General features: G+C 48.1%; 1 protein-coding gene across 4 annotated transcripts; it reads left to right on the top strand.

The window, feature by feature from the left end:
• The first annotated feature begins 6,538 nt into the window (after window positions 1-6,538).
• On the top strand, window positions 6,539-24,180 carry Rnaseh1 (ribonuclease H1). 4 transcript variants are annotated; one of them, XM_076832675.1, is made up of 8 exons: window positions 6,539-6,733; window positions 7,437-7,549; window positions 10,361-10,540; window positions 12,871-12,970; window positions 14,336-14,390; window positions 14,814-14,898; window positions 15,387-15,511; window positions 23,730-24,180. In XM_076832675.1, the coding sequence occupies exons 1-8, from the start codon at window positions 6,606-6,608 to the stop codon at window positions 23,823-23,825; spliced, it is 882 nt and encodes a 293-aa protein (XP_076688790.1). In that variant the 5' UTR covers window positions 6,539-6,605; the 3' UTR covers window positions 23,826-24,180. The 4 variants fall into 4 exon arrangements, with proteins under 4 accessions (XP_076688790.1, XP_076688789.1, XP_076688788.1 ...); XM_076832674.2 differs by lacking the exon at window positions 23,730-24,180 and adding an exon at window positions 16,955-18,872 and having other exon boundaries at window positions 10,376-10,540; XM_076832673.2 differs by lacking the exon at window positions 23,730-24,180 and adding an exon at window positions 16,955-18,872.
• Window positions 24,181-24,967: the final 787 nt, after the last annotated feature.

Here is a 24,967-nt window from a genome sequence, read left to right as displayed (position 1 = left end):
CACTTAACTGGACTTAAGGAATTCCAGCAACTCAGGAGGCTGAAGAAAGAGGATTACAAGTTCAGAGCCAGCCTCAGCAACTTAGCCAGGCCCTGTCACAAAATATAAAATAATAAAGGCCTGGAATGTGGCTCAATCCCCAGAATAAAAATTTTTAAAAAATAGAAAAATAAAAATAAATCTGTTGGCGATATAAAAACAAACCAACAAACCAACGTCCACACTGTGTGAAAGAGCCCTGAGGAAGGATCTTGTTTTGGAGATGCGTGATCTCAGTGCCTGAGATGCAGAAAGCCCAGAAGTCAGACAGGTCGGGAGCCCAGGGCTCCAAAGTCATCCTTTCTCCTCCAGATCCTCATGTTCATAAACAAGTGACAGAGAGGAGTTACTGATGAGTCCTTGCAGGTAAGACACGTGTATGGACCTGTCTGTTTCACCAAGAACTAATGGATTCTCTCCTCTCTGCAGCTAGCAAGGCTTTGATTTATTATTACCCATTGGCCAGTGTAAGTGAAATGAATCAGGGACCTGGGAATGAAGGTGAAAATCCTGAGTCAGGAACTTAATGGGAGCAAGGTCACTGGCCAGTCTGTAAAGCTTCAAGGTCCCTTTTCCTGCATGACACCTCATGATCTTCAGGCACAGAGACCAGTCAGGAGGATGGAAACTACCAATTCATATGTTCATATTTAAAATACAGAAATGTTTACACCTTTGATTTTTACTATAAACTGATAATTTGCCCCTCTTCAATATATTTCACCAAGAGCAACAAATTCTTGCCGTTAACTTGCATGAAATAGGCTTGAGATCAGAAGGAGCATGGCCCCGAGACGGCGCAGGAACATCAGGCGGTTGGTCAGCTTGCACAGCCACCATGCAGGGCATCACGATCTCCTTTTTCACAGGAGAGAGAAAACTTCAAGCAGCTCATCAGATTTATAGCGCTGGTGATTGTGGAGCTGGAATTTGAAGTTGATGTGCATGAACTTCTGAGCTCAGGCTCAGGGGAGAACAAACAGGCATCAGCTGAAAAGTGATACACACATCGCCCTGGGTGACCCCCAGAGCTCTTCCAGGGCCAGAGGGCCGGAGGACTAGAGGGCACAGAGTCCTCTGCTCCACCCCATTATGGTTTTTGGCTCTGGTGCACCAGGCACTTGATCCTCCTTGGCTAGTGAGAACTGGGGTCTGAAGGGAAGTCATGTGACAGGGAATGCACCAGGTCTCAAGCCTAGTTCACTACTCACCTTGGGGTGCATCACATGACAGGGTGAGTAGCAGAAGTACAGGGAGCCTGGAGAACTGGGGGGAGCTGCCTGGCAGGCATCTGTCCTTCCTAGGACTGCAGGGGGTTTCCTACTGCATCAGCCTGGGGGTTCTCACGCCACGGATTCCAGAGGGAGTGTCCCTAGGACAGTGCCATCCAGGGGAATTTGACACCAAGAGTGGATTAGTCAACACCCTTCTCCAATTATTCAACAAAAATGTTTTCAGCTGTAATCATGTAATAGTAATAGTCATCTGCCGGGTTTCTGTTCTTGCGACTAAAAGGCTCAGGGGTCACTCCAGTAAAACTGGGCTGCGCGAAATAAGCACACAAGAGACAAAAATACCTTTTTCTTTGGGACCGCTGTGATGGCTCCTCTGACTTTAAGGGTCCCCAGAAAGAGAGCGAGAGCCGGCACTGACCCCTTTTATTGAGGAGAAGCTATTCAAATGAGGCAAGGGGTCAGGTTTCAGGGGGCTGAGTCTATCTTCATGATGTCCACTGTCAGCAGGTTGACTGACACCTGGGTAGGCCACACCCAAGGGCACAGTAGGAGAAGGGGACACACACAAGGTACTTCCATGGAAGATTCTATCCTAAACAGGGCAAGGGGTAATATTACAAAGGAACAGGTGAGCGTAGCTTCACCCATGGGGCTGTAGCAAGACACACCCATGCACAAGACACAGACCCTCGAACCCAAGAAGGGTGGGGAAAGCTCTGTCACATTTCTGTGACTGAGCCCCTCAGCACCCAGCCAGGGAGTGTGACTCATTTGGTTGAGGTTGGTCTCCCACAGTCATTATTTTCTTAATCCATTAATTTTAACCAATAATTATATTTTAAAAGAATAGATTTTGATTTAATTAAAACTCAGCAGTAACTATGAATAGTTTCTTTGCTCATGAAGGAAGATTTCTCCTGAGAAGGCACTTATTGGGCTGTGTTTAGAAGGGCTGGTGTTTGGTGATGATCACAGCAGTCACCTGTGCCGCGCGCGCGCGCGCGCACACACACACAAACCCCAGCACCCAGCCTTTGGGGGCATGCAGGTGGAGGTGCAGAGGCAGGGTGTGGGATGATGGTTGGAACGTGAGGATCTGGAACCAGGAAATGGATGGGCTTTGGGAAAGGGCGTCTGCATCCATAGTCTGGGTTTAACTCCTGTGAGTGGTGACCCGCCTCTGGGTGTGGGTGACTCAGATTCCAAACCGGTGCACCTGGAAGGCTTGTGGGAAGTGGCCCGTAGGCAGCTCTCTCTGGTGAGCCACCCTGGAGCCCTCTGCTCCTGACTAAAGGCAGGACCACCTTTATGAGCTGAGTGCAGATCCCTCACGATGCATGGGCACAGCTCCACAGTAGGAGCTGTTCGGTGCCACAGATACCCAGGTGCCTGGGCCAGCCACAAGCCTCCTGGGGCCTGTGTCTTCACCACTAAATAAGCATCTGCCCGTGGACCTTATGGGTGCTGTGAGGAGCAGCCAGTAGCAGAGGCAAACCTGGCTGGTCCCCAGGGGGAGCGCCCTGGAGCACGAGGCTCAGACCCTGCCTTCACCTGGAGTTTCCCATGCTGTGGGCCTGGAACAACATTCTGAATTCCCAGGGAGGCTTTTCCAGCTGGCATGAGGCCCTGAGAGTCAGAATACTGGTTCCCGAGGCCCGGTTCTGGCGTCAGCTCTGAGTCTTGGCTCTGTTATAACCTGTCTTTGTGTCCGTGGGCAAGTGATACATGTCTCGTCACTTTCTCAGCCACACCAGGATGGTACTGTGTTGCACTGAGGATTGACCTGTGGCTGCATTTAGTACTAGCACAGCGCCTGGACTGCACAGGTTGCTGAACAGCGGTGCAGGTGCCCGTTAGAGAAAGCCACCAGCCGCTATTACCTGGTCACTGCGGTGTGTTAGACATATGCATTATTCCTGAAGAAGGAATGGCTCCAGGCGTTTTCTACCCAAAACTGCAGACTTCAGGAAGTTCTAAAGTGCTTTACAGAAACATGACATTAGATTTTATTTATCAAAAAATATAATTTACAGTAAAATGTGAATTAGTTACAAACCCATAGTTTGAAAATATTATTTTATATGTAGTTTTAAAAAAAATTTTTAGTTGTAGATGGACATAATATCTTTATTATTTTTATGTGGTGCTGAGGATCAAACCCAGTGCCTCATACGTGTGAGGTAAGTGTTCTGCCTGAGCCACAACCCCAGCCCGTTTCTATGTAGTTTTAATATTGTTTGATGATGAGGCAGGAGGATTGAGAGTTCAAGCCAGCCTCAGCAACTTAGTGAGGCCCTAAGCAATTCAGCAAGATCCTATCTCTAAATAAAATATAAAAAGGGTTGGGTGTGGCTCAGTGGTTAAGCGCCCTTAGGTTCAATCACTGGTATATATAAAAAATAGATTTGGGTCTTAGGGTCCTTTAAACTTTTAAAAATCATTAGAGACCTTGAAGAATTTTTTATTTGCACTCATATTTACCACATAAAAATACAGTGGAGCGGTTGGGGGTCAAGTTCAGTGGTAGAGCATGTTCCTAGCATGTGTGAGGTCCTGAGTTCAATCCAGCACCACAATCGATAAATGAATAAGTAAATGGGGAACTAAGATCATTAATTCCTTAACAATAAGCAATTTATATGTTAACATGCTGCCACACATGTTTTATTTTAAGATAATTACATTGGTGCCAAGGGGTAGAGCATACCTATAATCCCAGCAACTCGGGAGGCTGAGGCAGGAGGAGCACAGCCTGTGCGATTTAGCCAGACCCTGTCCCCAAATAAAATGTGAAAAGGGACAGGGTGTAGCTCAGAGGCAGAACCTTCACTTAGCATGCTTGAGGCCCTGGATTCAGTCTACAGGAATGCAAAGAAAAAGCAGGCTGTATTTTTAAACAAAGAGTAGAATTATGTACACTTTGCCAACCTCACTGATGCCTGGCTTAAAAGGATTAGACAGAGGTACCATTGCAGGAACTGAGTTCTTCCTTTCCTTCTTTTCCCTGGTAGCTAGTGCTTTCTGCACCTCAATGTAAATTCAAGGAGTATATTTTTAAATTTTAGTTGTTTTTAGATATCGAAAGGATTTTTCTTCAGTGACTTTTTCATTTATTTAATATTATATTGCTAGGGCAAATACTGTTGTGTGCGGATGCATTTCACTTACCCTGGGTGCTGCAGGTGACCTGCCACAGCTGGGGGGTCCCCTTCCATTGATAGTTTGTGGATTATTTCCACATTTTCTCTACTGTGGAGGTCATGGGCGCCCCGCTCTCATAGCCTTCCAGTTCTGGTAGCTGCAGTGTACATCTCAGAGGAATTGAGGGTAACAGGGTATATGACTGTCCTTGACTCTCAAGAGGCAACACCAAGGTGTAACGGTCAAAACCAACTTGAGCTTTCAGTGGAAACATAGGCCACCATTTTATATGGATGGTGGTCCTCGGATGTGGTTCCAGGACAGCAGCCTCAGCCTGGGGTTGTGTGAGCAGCACTTCCCAGAACAAACAGTGAAGGGAGCATGTGACAGGATGTCCACTGTCACTGGCGGCCAAGAAATGTAGATGCAGACCAAGGTGTGATGCCACTGATATCCACTGACAGACTTAAAAGTCTGACAAAGCTCAGTTACAGGGAGAAACAAAGTGAAGGTTGAAGGAGATCCAAGGAGTTCCCAGAGAAGGGGTCTCAACTCAGGATGAGTGAGGTTCTTGACAAATGCCACAGAAATGAGCTTGAGGACACATCAATTAGATTCAGGTTTATTTAGGGAAGTAGAGATCCACTGAAGGGAGAATGTGGCTATCTTGAAAGAGGTGCTATAGGGTCCCAGGCTCTTCTTTTAAAGGAAGTTGGTGAGGGGTGGGCATGGGAAGGTGTGTAGGGATGACCCCAGTCTAGTGATCACAAGGTGGTTAATGGTGCTCTGGTCATTCTCAGAATCCTTATGTCCCCATTATCTGATCAGTTTATCCTGTTGGAAATTACACTGTCATAGATACATATCATCTCTCTGCACTTAATCTATTAAGGAGTATATTTTTAAATTTTAGTTGTCTTTAGATATCGAAAGGATTTTTCTTCAGTGACTTGCTTAATATTATATTGCTAGGGCGAATACTGTTGTGTGCGGGTTAATTAACAGGGCACAAGGTAATTCTCATAAGTGAATGAATTTTCATGAGTGGTAACTCTGAGATTTAGATTTTCCGGGAATTTGAATGAAGGCTGGGAGAGCTAATCTGGGGAGTGACAGGCCTGAAAAGGCCTATGGAACTTCAGGTTAAAATCCCATTCCGTGTCCATCCTTCTGTGTCCTTTTTACCAATCTACCAATTTCTTCTGTCCTCAAAATAACTTTGAAAAAGTTTGCAATAACCCTTAAATGTCCCTTTTTCCAGGTAGTTCAAGGGCTGATGGAGGACCACAGCCAGGAAAGCGCCATCCTAACTAGTTCTCACCCCCAGGGGGCTGGTGGGGCTGGAGCCCCCACAGGCCATCCTGATCCAGTCTCTGGCACATTTCTAGGTTTCAGAAACATTTGCAGGAAGAATATAATGATCCATTATTAACTTTCAGGGACAGGGCTTTTTAAATTTTTATTTATTTTTTTCGTGGTGCTGGGGATTGAACCCAGGGCCTTGTGCATCCGGGGCAAGCACTCTGCCAACTGAGCCCTATTTTTGATTTGTTCTTTTTTGTTATACCTGACACTGGGATGTATTAAACAGGGATAGGTCTTCTTTTAAATGAAGAAACTACCTTGAAGTGCATTAAGCAGGACTGAGGCGTGCGAGCCCCTGCGCCCGGGCTCTAGGAAGCACAGGCCTGAGCGCACTGCGGTCACCTGGCCACGGTGCCGTCCCCGGCCCCGTTCCTGGCCCATCCCACCTCCTCCTTCCGCCCGCTTGCAGGCCGAGCCGGGGCAGCGCGTCCCGCCCCAGAAGCTCCACGGCGGAGAGCACGTCGGCCGGGCTCTGGAAGCGCCTTTGAGCTGCACCTCCGACTCCGGACTGGAGTCGCGGGCCGCCCCGCGGGGCTCAGAGGGCCCTGGTGCGCACCGACTGCGAGGGGACGGCGCCTCCCCTCCACTGGTACGCATTCCTCCCTCCCCAGCGCTTTGCCGGCAGCGCTGGAGCCCACGAAGCCGGACAGACCAGGACCCAGCGGAAACCGCGGCACACCCCGTGACGCCGACTTCCGGGAACGGAGGGGCGCAGGCCCCGCCCCGCGGGCGCACTACGTCATCTCCTCGCGTCGCCGCCGGAAGTGGGCTCGTGGGAGCGCCGGAGCCGGGAGAGCGAGGCGGCTGCGGGCGCGGGCCTGAGTGATGCGCGGGCTGCTACCTCTAGCCGGCAGAGTAGTTCTGGTCGCGCTGCGCGGCGGCCGCGGCTGCTGCGGGCTCGGAATGTTCTACGCCGTGCGCAGGGGCCGCAGGACCGGTGTCTTCCTCACCTGGTGAGTGGACGCGTCGGCCTGTGCGGACCCCGCAGGCGGCTTTGGGGCGGCCGGTCCTCCCTGGGGCCTGTGTTGCGGACGGGCTCCCCGCGGGAGGCGCGCAGCCCCGGCAGCGCCGCCAGCGTCGCCAGCACAGGTTCCCTGCTCCGACGGGGCCGGAACTTGGGCGATCTCCGGGGGGTCCGCGGAGAGGCCTTTGCGGTGGGCCGGGTCGCGGTCGTGACGGGAGCGCGCTCCCTGGGGGGTGGGTCCCCGCTGTCGGGAGCTCCGGGTCAGGGGAGTGGCAGAAGCTGGACCGGACCCTCCCCTCCGGGTATCAGGTTTTGTCGTCAGTGTGCAACATGTACTCCCCGTGCCTGGCCGCGACAGCAGAGAGGAAGAAGCACCTCAGATGTCCGCCCGTCTTGTTGCCATACAGTGATCAGTCGACCTTTGTATTTCAAAGACCCCCAACTTGTTGTTATGCTCTGAGTTTGAGGAAAGCCAGTGGGGCCGACGCACCGTCCGCCTGGCGGACAGCAGGGCAGGGGTGTGGAATGTGACACGCCAGGGAACGCTGCAATCTGTAGGGTGTGACATTTGATCCTAGGAGCTGTCAGCCCGATCTTTCTCACACTGTTTCCCACCTAAGAGAAGAGTCTTCATTAAAAAGAGGTAGTTGGACAGGGAGGGAGGTTGGAGATGACGTGCCTCCCTTTTCCAGGAATGAATGCAAGGCGCAGGTGGACCGGTTTCCTGCTGCCCGGTTTAAGAAGTTTGCCAGTGAAGATGAGGCCTGGGCCTTTGTCAGAAACTCCGTGAGCCCGGATGGTGAAGGTACTCGCCTGTCGATGAGGGTGGTATTTTAGCCCATTCAGAGCCTTCACAGCCAGATATCACTGGATCTGTGCACGGAGGAGGCTCTGCAATCTCATTTTTCCCCTGTTGTACAGATTAAAGAGTAGTGCTCATGTCAGTAATAGTGTTAGACACACCAGGACTCTCATCTCTTTTTGCATTCAGTTTATCACTAGGTCATAATTTCTTTTTTTTTTTTTTTTGGTACCAGGGATTGAACCTAGGGGTTCTTAACCACTGAGACACATCCCCAACCCTTTTTATTTTTATTTTTTAATTTTGAGGAAGGGTCTTGCTAAGTGCTGAGACTGGCTTTGAACTTGTGAGCGTCCTGCCTAAGCCTCCTGAGCCACTGGGACTACAGGTGTGCACCACCATGCCTGGCATGATTTCTTTCTTTTAAAAAAGTACCTGTACTGTTATTGGACCTAGAAAGCTATGTTTTTAAAGGATAGAATGTGATTTCCCTCCACAGCATATGTGTATATGGTGTTTTTATTTGGAACAGAGTCATGCAATTTGAATTTCTTTCAATTTCATGTGTTACGGAAAGTATGAAAGTTAGGCCTAATATAAGGGACATAAGATTTGCAACTCTGATATACATAACTGAGATAAACAGAGTAACTCTGATTTAGAGCACAAGATTAAAAAATATATATTTGGGCTGGGACATACTTAATGGTAGAGCATTTACTGAAGACACATTTGTGTGTGCATGTGTGGTGGTAAATGGTGTGTGAACCTACCTTGAGGAAGTACTTGCAGACTTTACAGGAAAGTTAAGACTGAGCAGAGCCTAATAAGCTCATATGCTCTTGAACAGTTTCAAGCTCACTGAGATGCTTGTATGCTGAACTCCTTTGGGATGTGATAACAATTCTGGATAGACAGGATTCAGGGAAAGGCAGATCATTCTCAGACTGGTATTTTCAAAGGGCTAGTTTCTGAGGCAGGAAGATCCTTCCTTTGTGCATCTGCTCATGCTCTCGCCCCAGCAGCTTTTTAAGGAGCTCCCTGTATGCTAGTTACTCAGATGGAGCGATTAGAAAGAAAGCAAGTTTGAAAGTATGGCACTTGTCTGTTTGGTTGAGTTCTTCATTGCCTTTTCATAGTTTTTCTGAACCAGTTAACAATTATTCACATCTCATTTCTTCCAGTGTACATATATTCCTGTCTATGAATCTGCTTTCCTAAAAGCTTACAGAGACCTCATAGTGGCTTAGGTTTATAAATTGAGATTTTAGCACTTTTAATGTTTAGGAACTATATCAAATAAAAACATTAGCCCCCTTTCTAGTTTTTTCTCTTATCCTCATTTTGGAATTTTTGATCTGTTTCTAGTTGTATGGCTTATATAAGCTGATTTACTTAAAGAAAAACACACTTTTGTGAAGTAAAAATTACCTGATAACTGTGGTTTTTCCATCTTTCAAAGACTTGTCTGTTCTTTAAAAACTTTCAGTTCAACTAAACTCTGTTGTAGTAAATAAACCCGTATTTGTATCAATATCAAAATTCTACAAAACTGCCCTTTGGTCTGTACCTGTGTGTTTGCATTTACTTCTGTAGAGTACCTTTGAGGTAAATAAAGAGGCACCGAGGTGGTGGGTGGAAATGCCCCCTTGTCTCACTCAGATTCCCAGTTGCCTGGACATTGGAGAGGCCTGGCAGGAAGCTGCTGGAGGCACAGGTGTGGTCTCTCAGCTGTTCAGCAGACGCCTGGTGGGTGTCAGTGCCCTGTTCCTCCATCCCTGGCATGAGAGTTTAGAGCTAAAGGTCAATTCTGTGGTTTGGGTTAAGGTTGCTGTTGTGGAGATGTTAGTTATATTAGTTGCTCCTTCTGTACCTCTGTTCCCACTCCATAAAATGAAACCGAGGGAGAGTTGCCTCAGATCAGTGTTTTACAGAAGCCTAGAGGGTCAGGGTCGATGTCAGCTGCCCATGTTCTCAGCCAGTGAAAGTGGAGCTGCCCTTGAAACACTTGTTGGCGAGTCTTTCTCATTCAGCTTGTGCTTGGCGAAAGGGGACTGAGATCCTGGCTGTCCAGTTATCCCTGAGGTGGTGTTTGAGATTCCTTTGGCTTTAACCCCGGGTCCACCTGAAGAGAAACTACAATAGTAGTTGGCTTGTTTCCTGATGTGTCCAATTGCCTTGTTGTTTATGCTTGACCCACACCCCCTTAGCCTCCCTAGAGGTTCTTAGTGTGGAGTTCACGTAATGGCAATATTTGGGGCAGCAAGGGGACTGATCTTATGTACAAATTTGGGTCCTTGTTTTCCTGGGTAAGAGTCCCTCAAATTTTCACATTGTCATCCCTAACTGGTGTGTCTGTTATGTCCATCAAAAACAGGTTTTTGCACAGAAGCTCTTCTATTGTCTTCACAGTGCTCTTATCAAGCTCACCTTGAGAGTTGAGAATTATTTCACAGGACGTCAAAATCTGAGATGAGCCGGGCATGGTGGTGTATGCCTGTAGTTCAGCGGCTTGGGAGGCTGAGGCAGGAGGATTAGGAGTTCAAAGCCAGCCTCAGCAACTTAGCAAGGCCCTAAACAACTCAGTGAGACATGTCTCAAAATATAGGAAAGGACTGGGAATGTGGCTCAGTGGTTAAGTGCCCTGGATTCAATCCCAGTGCCAAAAAAACCCCCAAAAGAATCTGAGATGGTGTGTTCCAAGTCATTCCCTCTTTGTAGGGCTGTTCAAAGGGTGTGATAGTAAATAACTTGCCAGAATTCTTGATTCTTGAGTAGTACATTTTATGCTCATTGTTTCTATCTCATGAATAGGCTCTTGTCTTCCAGAGCAAAAAAATACACATGCACAGGAGTCACAGGTGAAAGTCAGCAAGCGTCTCAGAGAGCCCTTAGATGACCATGAAGAAGAGGTCTCAGAGCCGAGTGCGAAGTATGTGCGAAAGAACACAGAGCCAGCCCCTGCCCTTGGCAAGGACACATTTTCTTATATGGGTATGTGTTTTAGTCAGGTTCTCACCACGGTGACCAAAAGACCTGACGAGTAATGCAGAGGAAGAAAGCTATTTTGGCTTTTGGTTTCTGTGGTTGCAGTTCATCGACAGGCAACACCATTGTTTTGGGCCTGAGATGAGGCAGGACATGAAGACAGAGGGAGTAGTGGAGGGGAGCTGTCAGGACATGGCAACAGGAAGCAGAGAGCATTCTGCTTACCAGGGACAAAAGATAAGCCCCAAAGGCATGTCCTCAGGGACCTACCTCCCCAGCCACAGCCTCCTGCCTGTCTGGATTAATCCATGGTGGGGTTACAGTGGTCATTCTCTAATTATTTCACCTCTGAACCTTTTTGCATTGTCTCACACGTGAGCATTTGGGGGATACCTCCTATCTAAACCGTAGAGTACATCTTCCTTGGGTTTTTAAAAATATAACAATCTAGAAACCATGAAAACTTTGCTCAATCTCTAAATGAGAGAAATCTGAGCTGATGTTTATCCTCATTGTTTTCCATACAGGATATGTAGAATTCTCTAAGGTTATCATTTTATAATTGATGAAGTCATGCAGAATTATTAAACTTTTAGGTATTCTTAGGAAAACCATTATGTAGACCACAAATGACATTGTAATGTTTGAAAGACCTGTAGTCCCTATGCACAGAGTGCTTTGCTTCTCTGTGCAGAGGCTTTAGGTCTTCAGATGAGGAAGGCCTCAGCACAGCTGTGTTCAGTCTGGAGATTGTGTCTTATCCCTAGAAGCAAGGTGGTCATGAACTGTTTCTCTGCTTTAACTTCAGTCTCTTAGTGACAGTGTGTATATCTTCTTATCTTTAGTATAGGCGAACAGAAGGTAGAAATACCCAGCATTTTTATTTTTAAAATTTTATTTATTTTTTTAATTGTGAATGGATCTTTTATGTTTTATTTGTTTTTTTGTTTATGGTGCTGAGGATTGAATCCAGGGCCTCACACATGTCAGGCAAACGCTTCACCATTGAGCTACAAACCCAACCCTCAGCATTTTTTTTTTTTTTTTTTTTTTTTTAGTCTTAGGGATTAAACTCAGGGGCACTCGACCACTGAGCCACATCCCTGCCAAGGTCTCACTGAGTTGCTTAGCACCTCACTCACAGTTGCTGAGGCTGGCTTTGAACTCTCGAATCTCCTGTCTCAGCCTCCTGGGCCACTGAAATTACAGGTGTGTGCCACCGAACCCAGCTCCTAGCATTTTTTATAACTCATCGAATTTGTAGGTTCTAACTTTCCCAGGAAGAAGCATTTTATAGTTTGATTCAAGGGAAACAAATAGAAATGTTTTGTTGATCTGTATTTGTAGGTTAGTTTTATAGTTATTTAAAACAGTCAAAAAGGTATACTTGATTTGGTTATTTGCTGCTTGGAATTGAAACAGGTGTTTGTGGGGTATGAGCTGTTTCCAGCATGCTCACCACTGCTTGAAGCTTGGTGGCCCCGACACAGCCTGGTGTGTGGTAGGTCTCTTCAGTGACTGCATGCAGCTGTGGCTGTGTTGGCAGAGCTGAGATGCAGCTGGACTGAAGCGTCTCACCCAGCCTGTGTTCTGATGGCCCAGCACCGTTCCAGGAGCTGAGTCCCCGTACTTCTGTAGCATCCTCCCACAGTGCCTCTGCTGTGCCTGCTCCACCCACTGTCCTGGACAAGGGCCTCCTGTGTGTGCCTCTCTGCTCCCCCTTCCTGTCCCTTAGTGCCGTACAACCCAGCTTCTCCCACTGTTCTGCTGAGAGTGTGTTGCTGGCCACCAGAGGCCTGAGAGTGGCCTGGCCTTATGTCCGTCCTTTTCTTCCTTGTTGTTCACAGCTTTGGCATGTTAATCCCACCCTCTGCCTTGATGAAAAGAAGCAAGGTCAGGAGCAACAGTACACTGTTACAAGTGTCCTACAAGAAAAATGAGATCAGCGTTTGTTAGAGGACTTGATCTTCTGGCAGGCAGGGTCACCATGATGCCAAGGCCCTGCTCTTTCTAGAGAGACGGTTTGCTGAGAATGATGGTGGCCCTGACATAGAGAAGGACATTGCCGTTGTCTTTTGACCCTTTAGGGTAGGTTGTGAGTGGTAGGTCTCTGGAAGCAGGTTCTAGCTCTGCACTGTGACCACCTTGCCCTGTCCCTTGCCTGGTGTGTGAGACCAGGTGTGATGTAGCATCTGCCCCACATAAGAAATTTGTGTTTCCCAGGGACTGCAGCATGTAGAACATCTTCTTACAATGCTGACCTGACTTCAGAGACATTTGGTGTGAGTTTTGTTTTTTCCAAAATTCGATCCAGCTGTTTCCTGTTTCCCTTATAGGAGACTCTGTGGTTGTCTACACTGATGGCTGCTGCTCCAGTAACGGGCGGAGGAGGGCACGAGCAGGAATCGGTGTCTACTGGGGGCCAGGCCACCCTTTGTAAGTAAACAGCTCAGTTTTTCAGCATCAGACTTTACTGAATCATATTCTAAAACTTGTGGAAAGATGTGGTAGATCTGGGTACTCATTGATTATTTGGAAACCTTGTCAGACAAACAGCTCTAGCAGGGGCTGATAGAAGAACAGAGCTTTGATTTTTATTGACACTGAACAGCTTTGTTCTTCAGAATGTCGAATGTAGAACCTGGGTGTTGCTGTGTGGCCCTAACTCTCAGGCGTCTCTATCTCATGCGCTTTTACACCAGAAGGGCCTCCTGCCTCTTAGCTTAAATTAGATGGACCTCGCAGGGCTGACCAGGGAATGGCTGCTGGGCTTGGAACCCGTGTATCACTAGACCCTTCTGAAGCTGTGTGACCCAGCGGTGACCCTGGTATGTCAGAAGGCAAGGTGAAATGCTCTTGTTCAGACCTATCTCGCCTGTGGATGTGAAGGAACTGGATTGGAAGCTGAGCCCTGACGTTCAGAGGAAAGAGGGACTTGGTCCCTCTAAAGCCGCCCGCACCAGTGCTCAACTTTGTTTTCCAGTATTTACAGGTACCCACAAGAGCCATGTGTAGGTGGCCAGATGCAGTGGTGCACACCTGCAATCCCAGCACCTCAGGAGACTGAGGTAGGAGGGTGGCAAATACAAGGCTAGCAACTTAGTGAGACTCTGTCTCAAAATTAAAAATAATCAGGACTGACAATGTAGCTCAGAGGTAAAGTGCCCCTGGGTTTGATCCCCAGTGGCTCAAGGAAAAAAAAAGTTGGTTGTTAGGCATTTTTATTAATGATACCACTTTCCATTTCTTTCTAACTGTACAGTTTACAAAGTTCTTTCACTTTAACCTTTTGCTTAGCTTCAAACCCCGGTGGTGGAGAGTGGAAGCTGCTGTGGCACTAGGTTCTGGGGACTTCGTGCTGGCCCTAGACACCATGCTAATGCCTTTCAGTCCAGAAATTGCACTTTGTCCTTGACTTCTGGTCTGTTGTTTCTTCTATGCCATATTATAGTGTCTTTCAACAAAGTTAGTATTGTTGGCTTGATTTTTTTCTTAATTTTTTTTTAGTTGTAGTTGGACACAGTACACTTATTTTATTTATTTATTTATTTATTTTTATGTGGTGCTGAGGATCGAACCGAGGGTCTCGCACATGTGAGGCGAGTGCTCTACTGCTGAGCCATAACCCCAGCCCCATGTTGGTTTGATTTTTTTAAAGTCTGTGTTTTTATATGAAGCTTTTATATCGTTTTTTTTTTTTTTTTTTTTTTTTTTAACACACTAGCTCACTATTCATTGGAGGGAATCACTTTTGAGAATCAGCATTATAAGTGTATTTTTAAAAATTCTGTTTTGAAACAGAAACATAGGCATTAGACTCCCCGGACGACAGACAAACCAAAGAGCAGAAATCCATGTAAGTTATCAGATAAATGTGAGTTTGTCATTTCTCAATGTTGACCTTGAGCATGAAACTTATGTAAAGTTACCTGATACATGTGAGTCTGTCATCTCTCAGCAAGACTGTGAGCTTTTCACTTATTGCTATTATCCATGTAGATAAGACATTCAATGTCCAGAAGAAACTTTGGGTTAGTAGCAATTCTGGAGAAACACTCTAAAATGTCATTTCAAGTCGGTGTCAACAGAATTATATGTTTAGCACTATTTCATGTAAAGAATATAATCAAAATACATAAGAAGAAGGAACCCTTGTGTCATAGACCCTTTTGAACATATGTGACCCAGAGGTGACCCTTGTATGTCCACGTGTGAGTCACTCTGAGCATGAGCTGTGTTGCAGTTCTCTGTGGAGTATGACTGTGGCTTGTTTTTCAAGGCAGCCTGCAAAGCCATCGAACAAGCCAAGGCGCAGAACATCAGTAAATTGGTTCTCTATACGGACAGTATGTTCACTATAAATGGTAAGCCTTCGTGTTTATTTCTTCCAGTAATTTTCCAGTTGCTCTGAGGGGAACTAGGCTTTTCTTTCCCTGGTGGGAGGTATTATAATAGGCTAAAATTAATAACAGGGATAACATTGGTCTGTCACAAGGAAAAGAGGGAGGTTTTGAAGCCCAAGTTCTGTCATGAAGTAGATGTGGCTCTGCTGTCCTTGCAGTTGGAGTCTAGATGTGTGTAAGTAACTTAGGATCAAGGTGTGCTGGCTGCTTCTTGGAGAATGCCCGTGGGAAACTTCCTGGAGAAGGACGTCCTAAGCTGAGAGCTTCAGGTGAATGCAGTTAGAGGAATGGGGGAGATGGGTGTTTCTGGCATGTGCTGCAGGCCAAAGCAACTGGGGCCAACTGAGGAGGGGAGGAGTCCAGGATGATGGGTCAGAGCACCAGAGGCCCTGGAGGCAGGGCAGGCAGGGCGGTGCAGGTGGAGGCCCAGTGAGCATACCTTCCCCTAGGGATCACTAACTGGGTCCAAGGCTGGAAGAAGAATGGGTGGAAGACGAGTACGGGGAAGGAGGTGATCAACAAGGAGGACTTCATGCAGCTGGAGGAGCTCACCCACGGCATGGACATTCAGTGGGTGAGTGCCTATTAGAATGTTCACATCTTGTGTCTGTTGTGACCGTGGGGTCCCTGTTGGCTCGAGAGCAGTGGTTTACTTAAGGGATCGAGTGGTGCAGGTTAACAATTCCCACGAGGGTCATATCATGAGGTGTAATGAGTGCCTTTGATTCTGTCTTTGCAGTGAACAGTGTTACTAGGTGTAGGAAGTGCAACAGTAAAAAATATTGCTCGAGGGCTGGAGCTGTGGCTCAGAGGTAGAGCGCTTACCTAGCATGTGTGAGGCCCTGGATTTGATCCTCACTACCACATAAAAATAAGTAAATTGGGCTGAGGATGTGGCTCAAGCAGTAGCGTGCTCTCCTGGCATGCGTGCGGCCCGGGTTCGATCCTCAGCACCACATACAAACAAAGATGTTGTGTCCGCCGATAACTATAAAATAAATATTTAAAAAAAATTCTCTCTCTCTCTAAAAAAAAAAAAAATAAGTAAATAAAGGTATTTTGTCCAACTACAACTAAAAAAATAAATCTTTAAAAAAAAAATTGCTTGATAAGGCCTTAGGAACATGGTCTTCTTTCCAAAAGGGAAATGTTTTTCTTATAGTTTTTTTTTTTTTTTGGTGGGGGGTGGTACTATGGATTGAAACCAGGGGCACTTTACCACTGAGTTATAGTCACAGCTTTTTTTTTTTTTTTTAAGATGTTAATGGATTTTTATTTTATTCATTTATTTATATGTAGTGCTGAGAATCGAACCCAGTGCCTTGCATATGCTAGGCAAGCACTCTACTACTGAGCCCCAGCCCCAGCCAGTCACAGCTCTTTTTGTTTTTTTATTTTGAGACAGTTTCACTAAGTTGCTGAGGTTTGTCTTGAACTTATGATCTTCCTGCCTCAACCTTCCTAGTTGCTGGGATTACAGACATGTAATAGATAATTTTAATGAAATGTTTTCTCCACGCAATACAAAGCAAGTTAAACTTTTAACCATTGTCTCAACTCTGCCTTGTTCTGCTTCCATAAAACCATTGGTAACATTTTGTAACCAACATGTAAATTTGCTTTAGCAATGGAAATGTGAACGATGGTTAAATCAAATAAGTAATCCATTCTCCTAAACAGCATTCAAAGAGTAAAGAGTGTGTGTGTGTGCGCGCGCAAACACAGATTATCCATCCATCTGCACAGTTTGCCGTATACCATTGCCAAGTGAGAAAAAAAGCACCATTAATGGTAAAATCAAATTTGTAGAGAAATGAAATGGAGCTTTTGTGAACACGTCATTGTGTGAAGCATCTGGAATATATGTTGTGCTCTTCAGTTATGTTGGGCAAGAGGCTCTGAGTGAGCTTTGGCTCGCCCAGTCTGCTCTGTGTGCTTGCGTTTCTCAGTGGAGTGTAGTCATGTTGCTTATATTAAAAATCAGGAGAAGTAAAAAGGAAAACCTTTATTTTAACAGATGCATGTTCCTGGTCATTCGGGATTTGTGGGCAATGAAGAGGCCGATAGGCTGGCGAGAGAAGGGGCTCGGCAGTCTCAAGACCGAGTGGAGTCACTTGGGTGCTCTGGAGAAGGCAAGCGATAGCTCTTATTGCTGTCATTTCCTGGTGTGGGCATCAAGACCTCTCAGCAGGAGTGGCTGCAGGAGACAAAGCTGATCCAGGGGGCACTGTGTCCTGTGAGCATCTCAGTAAAAAAGCGCTCCAGGAGGGAGTGGACATCTTTTGAGATCTGGTGATTCTGAGATCTGCTGCTTACCGAGCTTAGTATATTTTCATATGTTTTATTGCAGTTTGGCCCAAAGTGCTTGGGCATTGATTTTTATAAGAAATCAATAAAACATTGGTTAAAAGATGCTGACAGGAACTCAGGAAGAATTGTGGAAGAGTTCGATGACCTTCTGATTTTCAAGGTGGAGTCACCTGCCCTTGTAGCCACACACTGGGCATGTATGTGGCTCACAGGATGCCCCTTCAGTGCCTGATGCTGTGTACACAGGAGACCGTGGCTGTGGAAGAATGGCCTCAGTCTTTCAAATGTGTGTGTGTGCAGGGCTGGGATCGAACCCAGGACCTCACGCATGCTCAGCAGTTACAATTTTGTGCATGTGGGTGTGTGTGTGTGTGTGTGTGTGTGTGTTTTGGGCACTGGGGATTGACCCCAGGGGTGCTCTACCACTGAGATGTTCCCCCAGCCCTTATTTTTTCATTTTGAGAAGTCTTGGTGACTGGCTGAAGTTGACCTTATACTTGTGATCCTCTTCGCTCAGCCTGCTGAGTGTTGGGATTATAGGTATGTGTCACCACTCCTGGCTCAGTTACAGCTTTTTTTTTGGTACCAGGGATTGAATCCAGGGCACTTAACCACAGAGCTGCATCCCCAGCCCTTTTTTATATTTTATTTAGAGACAGGGTCTCACTGAGTTTCTAAGTGCCTGGCTAATGTGCTGAGGCTGACTTTGAACTCGCGATCCTCCTGCCTCATCTTCTGGAATTGCCAGGATTACAGGTGTGCATCACTGAGCCCGGCTCAGTTACAGCTTTTAAAGACCAAGATGCATGTATCTTTGAAAAGTTTCTTTGACTTTTTTTCTTAAAAATACTGTGCAGGTTTAAAACAAATGTTTGACATGATCATTTATTTTTGAATTTTTTTTTCCATAAAATAAAAATATAGAAAATGACACAAAACAAATGAATGCGTATTGAGTTACTATTATAAGGTGAATGTCCTTGCATCCACCACCCCGTAAGGAATAGTGCTTTGTGGACACTCCAGAGTACTCCCTGGGACCTCTCCTTCCTCCTCCTCCCTCTCTTTACAAGTAATCCTGACTTTTGTGGAAGTGACTTCAGGCATTTTTCGATGGCAGTTTAATCTTGCCAACTTTTTCCTTTTTTTAACTTAATATTTCTTAGGGCTTTTAATTTGCAGTCCCTGCTCCATCCCACTGTTTCCCTACATATTATCTTCTGGACCTGGGCCATCTGTTGTTTCTGTAGTCTGGATTTTGCTGATCGTGTTCATGAGAACACAGTTCAAATGTGGCCAGCAAGGTGGGGAGCAGGACTAGGGCATTGCCTCCACTACGCAGATAGACAGAGCTCCATTCTGTCAACCCAGAGACATACGGGATTATTCTGTTTTAGGAGCAGTAACTCACCAATGGGGTAAGCAAAGGTCTTTTTACTTATGACATATGATCATAAAAGAAAAAGATTGCATATAAATAAAAAACTTCATAACGCAAAGATTTTGAAAGTAACAAGCAAAAGCAAACAATGAAAGAGTTTGTAACTCATCACAAAGGACTAATATCCCTAATGTGTAAGAGAAAACAACTGGTGAATCAGAGGAACGGATCACCCAGGTTGTTCCCAAGAAGTACATACAGCCCCTGGAGTGGATGTGTGTCCATCTTCACTCCGGAGAGTACAGCTGAGCAGCAGATACAGTTTCTCCTTCAGCAGGCTCCAGGGTTGCCGAGGCTGTTGGGAAACGCTGCTGATGCTGAAGGCAGATGGCATGCCCCTGGACACCAGCAGGGCCTGCCTGCCAGTATGATAAATGTGTTTCCCTGATCCGCCAGCCCTGTTCTGCAACACCTGTGCCCATACAAATATAAGGCAGGATTCATGGGCTGGGTAGAAGCTCAGCCACCATGCCCAGCTCATCAGATAATGTTCTGGAGAATGTTTTTGGAATTAGAAGAAAAATATTGTCGCTATTAAACAGTTTTCTCCCTACAAGCTGCTGTGGTTTGGATGTGTCCCCAGTTCATGTGTGGGGAGCTTAGTTCTCAGAGGCACATGCTGATGGTTGGCAGGGGGCCTTTGGGAGGCAGTAGGGTGAGGTGAGGTCTACAGGGTGGCCCCACGACAGCATTAGAAGCCTTAGAAGAAGGGAGGGGAGACTGATGTGTTTTTTTTTAAGAGAGAGAAAATTTTTTTTTAATATTTATTTATTTAGTTTTTGGCAGACAACAACATCTTTGTTTGTATGTGGTGCTGAGGATTGAACCCGGCCGCACGCATGCCAGGCAAGCGTGCTACCGCTTGAGCCATATCCCGAGCCCCAGAGACTCATGTTTTTGGGAAATGTCTTAAGAGTCTTTGGGAACAATATGACCATGAATGAGGCTGGTGGCCCACACTGGAATAACTTTTGGGTTTGATTTTCATCCTGGAAGCTTGGACGCTTGGAATAATTCACAGTGGCCACGCCTGTAATCCTAGTAACTGGAGAGTCTAAGGCAGGAGGATGTCGTCTTCAAGACCAGCTTCAGCAACTTAGACCCTGTCTCAAAAAATAAAAAGGGCTGTGACTCAGTGGTAAAGTACACCTGGATTCAAAATCCCTAGGACCAAAACCAAAAAACCCCCCAAAACCAAAAACCAATACAAATGAGTTTTTCCTGCCTCTGCCTTCCCTCTACCTCCACTACCTCTCTTGACCAGAGACTGCTTTCCTTTAATAGCGCCAGTGAGACTTTGCTGAGTGGCCTCCAGGCAGCTGACTGGCTTCCTCCTTGAGAAATCCAGACCCGAGCTCCTTTTTTTGCCCAGGGGATTGAACCAAGGACCTTGGGTGTGTGAGGCAAGCACTGTACCACTGAGCTACATCCCCAGTCCCAGTCTCCCTTTTTTCAGTGAAGAAAATTTACGTGCACAGCTGGCTCATTTCTTCATTTACAGATAACACGACTTTAAAAATCTTCATTGGAAATTTTCAAAAGTACACAAAAAGAGTAGTTTGATGAACATCTATGAAACCATCTCCCAGCTTCTTCAACAGTTACCAAGTTGGATAACCTGACTGAGTAGTATTCCAAGGCTGTTCCTTCATATGTGGTATTAGGTGTGTCTCAGCACAGGGACACATGGAAAGTCTGCCACGGTCATGGGTCTCCTAGGGGAGGGACTTCCTGGGTTTCTTGGTTGGGTGAGACCTGGGACTGCCTGGCTGGTTTTCTTACGCAGGTCGTGCTGTTGACCCCAGGTTGGTTGATAGACAGGCCCTTGTGTTTCACAGCAAGTGGTTTTTTTTTGGCTGAGTGGCCAGACCTCTTGAGTAGTGCCCAGGTGTGCCTGTGTGTTATCTGTTGGCCTTTCTCCCCTGCTCTGTGTGGCTCTCCCACAAAGCCCTCAGGCTGTTCCAGCTGGAAGTCATTAGCCCAGATGGCTTTTCTATAGACTGCCTGGCCTTGCTGTGGCTGGGTCTCAGCAGGAGTGGCCCTGGGGGAGAGGACCTGAATGAAGATGGGGCTGAGAGCAGTTCTGCTCACCGTGTACTCTCTCCCCCAGAGCCTCTGAGGCACCAGGCTGCAGAGTTTGCCTCCCAGGTTCCCGACTCCCTGCCCAGTCGTGAGACCTGGTCTCAGAGCACCTCGCAGCTCCCTCAGAGATCCCCAGCGCCAGCAGTCTGGCTACTGCTTCTGCTCTTGAACAGTTGACTATGCCACGTCTCTCACCCAGGGGCCTCAGTCCTGTTACATCTGGGAATCTGGGTGAGGCCAACAGCCTGCAAGCCGGGCAAAATCTTACTCTGCATCGCTCTTCCCACAGGCCAGCAGAGGCTAAGTACGCTGGGCAAGCAGACAAAAGCAAAGTTATTAGCACACAGCAGGGGCCAGCCGAATCCTAGAAATGGCTGTTAAATATTTCCCCCTATACTACCTTCAGTTTCTCCTGTTGGCCTGCAAAGCCTAACGTGTTGACTCTGGCCCTTCATGGAGCACGTTTGCCTAGGGCAGTGTCCATGTCCCTGGTTTCAGTGGCTTGGGTCACCTGGTCTTCCAGGGCACTGCTCTACCTGTGGTCTGCTCCTGGCCTCCTCTGCAGCGGAGGCCATCTTTCAGAACACCTCAACAGGTTCTTCCCCAGTCTCATGGTGGTAATGAAACCTAGTCGTGAGACATTTCTGGGCTGTTGGGGGCTGTTTCTCTGGAAGAAACATGTCAAAGATTCTCCAAAAGGCAGAACGCACGGGCAGTGGTGTCCACGGGAAAGCAGCGGGAGCCGTTTCCCTCAATTGTCCTGCTGGAGTGTTGGGGGCAGCAGACACAGCGCCTGTTTCCCCGCCAGTCCCTCCGTATCCTTCCCATCTTATTTTTCCAAAGCAAAGTTTTCTATGGCACAGAACTGCTCCCCTTTCCCCTGTCCCAGTGGGAAGGAAAAGACATCTGCTCAGGATGGAGGCTGGCAGGGCAGATGCAGGCTGCTGGGCAGCTGCCCCTGGGTGGGGTGTTAAGTGCTCCCCCAGGTTCAGGACACTGCTGCTGGCACGGCATTTTAGCAGCTACTGTAGAGACTGTTGGGCAAGATTCCCTGAGTTCAGACCCCAGCCTTGTCACTTCCTGGCCATGTGACCTGAAGTTAGGTGAGTTCCTGTGCCTCAGGTGTCTCACCTTTCAACTGTGGGTGACAGGTACTCCCAGCTGCCCAGAGTGGTCCTGAGGGCAGCACTGTGCAGAAAATTCTCACACCCAGCTTGTGCTGCATCACTAGAAGCGCTGGACATGGGGCAGGAGGCCATTACAGTGATGGTGTGAAAACTCGGGAGGGCAGTGTTCACGAGCTTTTCTTGGGGTACTGTGTGCCAGGCGCTAAATGAGTGACCCGAAGGTATGCAGAGTCGTGACACCACACAGGAATCATACCACAGACATGAGGTTGACAGGTGTAGGCAGATGTTGATTCAAATGTCCTCACGGAACCTAACAAGGAACATGCAAGTGCCTCAGGGGAGGGGCCACGGCCGGCCTGTAGGAATGGCCAGGGCAGCTTCTCTGCAACTGGGTGTCTGTAGGGGAAAGCACTTGAGGCAGGAGGAGCAGGAGATCCACATGCTAAAAGGCCAGAGGTCTGGAGAGCAGAGCGCAGGAGGGGAGGTCAGGTTGGGGGTGGCCAGGGTCTGGAGTTCAAAAAGCAGGGTTGACCTGGGGACTGGCATGACATGGCTTTTAGAAGGTCACTGGCTGCTTTGCAGGGAATGGTTGCACTGGGGCAAAAGCAGTCACAGGAGGCAACTTCAGTGGTCAGTTCCACCAGCCAAGAGGTGGTGGAAGGAGTGGGATAGAGGCCAGTGGACGGGGGTATGGTGTTTTGAGGGTCAAGTGAGGGGATTTGCAGTTAGGGTGGACTGGATGTGGAGTGTGAGGGAGAAAGAGCAAAATACCCAGCTTCTGAAGAAGCCACTGCTGCTCCCTGATACAGGAAAGGGCAGGGGAAGGGTCTCCGCGCTGTTTCAGCCAGGTTAGGTTGGAGACTTGTGGATACTCAAACCTGAGGTTCTGGAAAGGGGTTCAGACTTGAGATGTGGACAGGGGAGTCAGCAGCATGGGGTGGACTATGTGAGGCCACGGGGTTGGTGAGAATGGGCAGGGAGAGACCGTTGGGACCATCCAGAGGAGCAGGAGCCAGAAGAGGGAGGGAGGGAGGGAGCAGTGACTTGAAGGAGAACCAGAAGAAGGTGTCTGAAGGGAGTGGGCGGCTGTGAAGCGCTGCTGCTGAGATGTGGCAACCCGCAGTGTCCATGGAGTGGGGCAGGAGGCAGTGAGAGAGGACAGATCATTAGAGACCACTCATGAAGCACAGCAGGGAAATGGCAGCCATGTCCAAGCTGGGATTTATTTATTTTTTTCAGTGCTGGGAATTAAACCCAGGACCTCACAGGTGTGTGCCAGGCACATGCTGTACACGAGCACATCCCCAGCCTGAAGGGCCAGCGGAAATCCGTCAGGTGGAGTGGAGAGGAAATGAGGATGTGGGCTTAGTATTTGCAGTCATTAGAGGAAGGGAACAGAATGAAGTGGACGTGTGCTTCCTGTGCAATCTTCCTGAAGCCTTGGAGTCAGTCTGCTTTGGAGATGTAAACTCGCACAGTCTGGTTCAACATCTCGGGGTTTCCAGTTGCTTGATTTGCTAGGCTGAGGGAACGGCTGAGAATGTGATCTTTTTTTAGCCGATTGCTCTGAAAAGATAAATCCAGGCTCATCAAAAGGTTAGATTCCTTTTTTCTTTTTATCAGCTACACAGATGCTCAAGCTTTGATGGGATTACTTCCTGATAAACCCCTCGTAAAGTGAAAATATCAGCTGAAAGCACACCAAACCTACCCCTAGTGGCGGCCTAGTGGGGCCTGCCCCCCCAGGCTCACACCAGCTTTAGCAGACAGTTGGCAGACCCAGCAGTCTGTCCTCAGGTGTTGAACATCCCATGTCATTGACTCAACAGGTACTGGCAGTGGAGGGCAGAGGGCCGCATGAGCGCTGCCCACTGCGGTGCACAGCTAAGACACACGGAGAAAGGTCCCTTCAGCTGCAGTGTTGACTGACTGCGTGGCTGCCAGCTCCCACAGCACGGCTGGAGTGGCCCTTTACCTGCTGCGAGCCTGGGCAGAGGCCAGAATTCAGAACTCCAAGTATGGTTTCCGCTGAGTGCAAATGGCTTTCCACCATGAAGTCACAAGATCTTAGCTGAACCACCCTAGGGAGGGGGCTGTCTGTGTTCACAGGGAACTCAGGACTAGGAGGGGCAGCCTGGTTTTATTCCAGGACACAACACATTTTATGGGAAAGATGACATGAAAAGAAAAAGATGGCGCTTTTAAAAAAATTACATATTAGGGCTGAGATTGTGGTTCAGGGGTAGAGCGCTCGCCCAGCACGGGTGGACCCGGGTTCGATCCTCAGCACCACATAAAAATAAAGGTGTTGCGTTGTGTCCATCTACACCTAAAAAATAAAATGAAAATATTTTTTAAAAATTACATGGTAGCATGGCCGACTTTATTTATTTTTTTCTAGTACTGGGGTTTGAACCCCTGGGCACTGTACCACGCGGCTACAGCCCACCCTTTTTCAGTTTTTACTTGGAGACAGGGTCTGGCCTCCAACTTGCGATCCTCCTGTCTCAGCCTCCTGAGTCTGGGATGACAGGTGTGGGCCGCGCCGGGCTACAGTCGTTCAGTTTTGCCTTCACGTTGACGGCTGTAAACGTGAACTGTTCCTCGCAGTCTTCTCCGGTGTGAAGGCGCAGGAAATCTGCGGCGGCTGGCCACGCGTCCTCCAGGCCCAGCAGGGGCGCGCTTCCCTCGCCGGCCCCGCCCTGGAACTCCTCCCACTCCTCCTGGCACAAGACCCGTCCGGATCTCCTCCCAGAACCACCCTCCGGGAACTAACCTCCCCTGGTCGGTCCTGGCCCGACCTGTCCCTTCCCTCCCCGGTCCCGCCTACCTCCCTGTCCCTGCCCGCCTCCCTGTCCGGACTCTGCCCTTCCCGGCCCGGCCCCGCCCACCTCCCCAGCCCGGGCTCGCCCACTTCCCAGTCCAGTCTCTGCCGGCCTCGCCCACCTCCCCAGCCCGGGCTCGCCCACCTCCCTGTCCAGTCTCTGCCGGCCCCGCCCATCTCCCCAGCCCGGGCTCGCCCACCTCCCTGTCCAGTCTCTGCCGGCCCCGCCCACCTCCCTGTCCT

The sequence above is a fragment of the Callospermophilus lateralis genome, chromosome 14 (genome assembly GCF_048772815.1).
Source record: "Callospermophilus lateralis isolate mCalLat2 chromosome 14, mCalLat2.hap1, whole genome shotgun sequence".
In the NCBI taxonomy this organism is placed as follows: domain Eukaryota; kingdom Metazoa; phylum Chordata; class Mammalia; order Rodentia; family Sciuridae; genus Callospermophilus; species Callospermophilus lateralis.
Note: the sequence above shows the minus strand (reverse complement) of the source record. Positions and strands in the feature narration are given on the sequence as shown.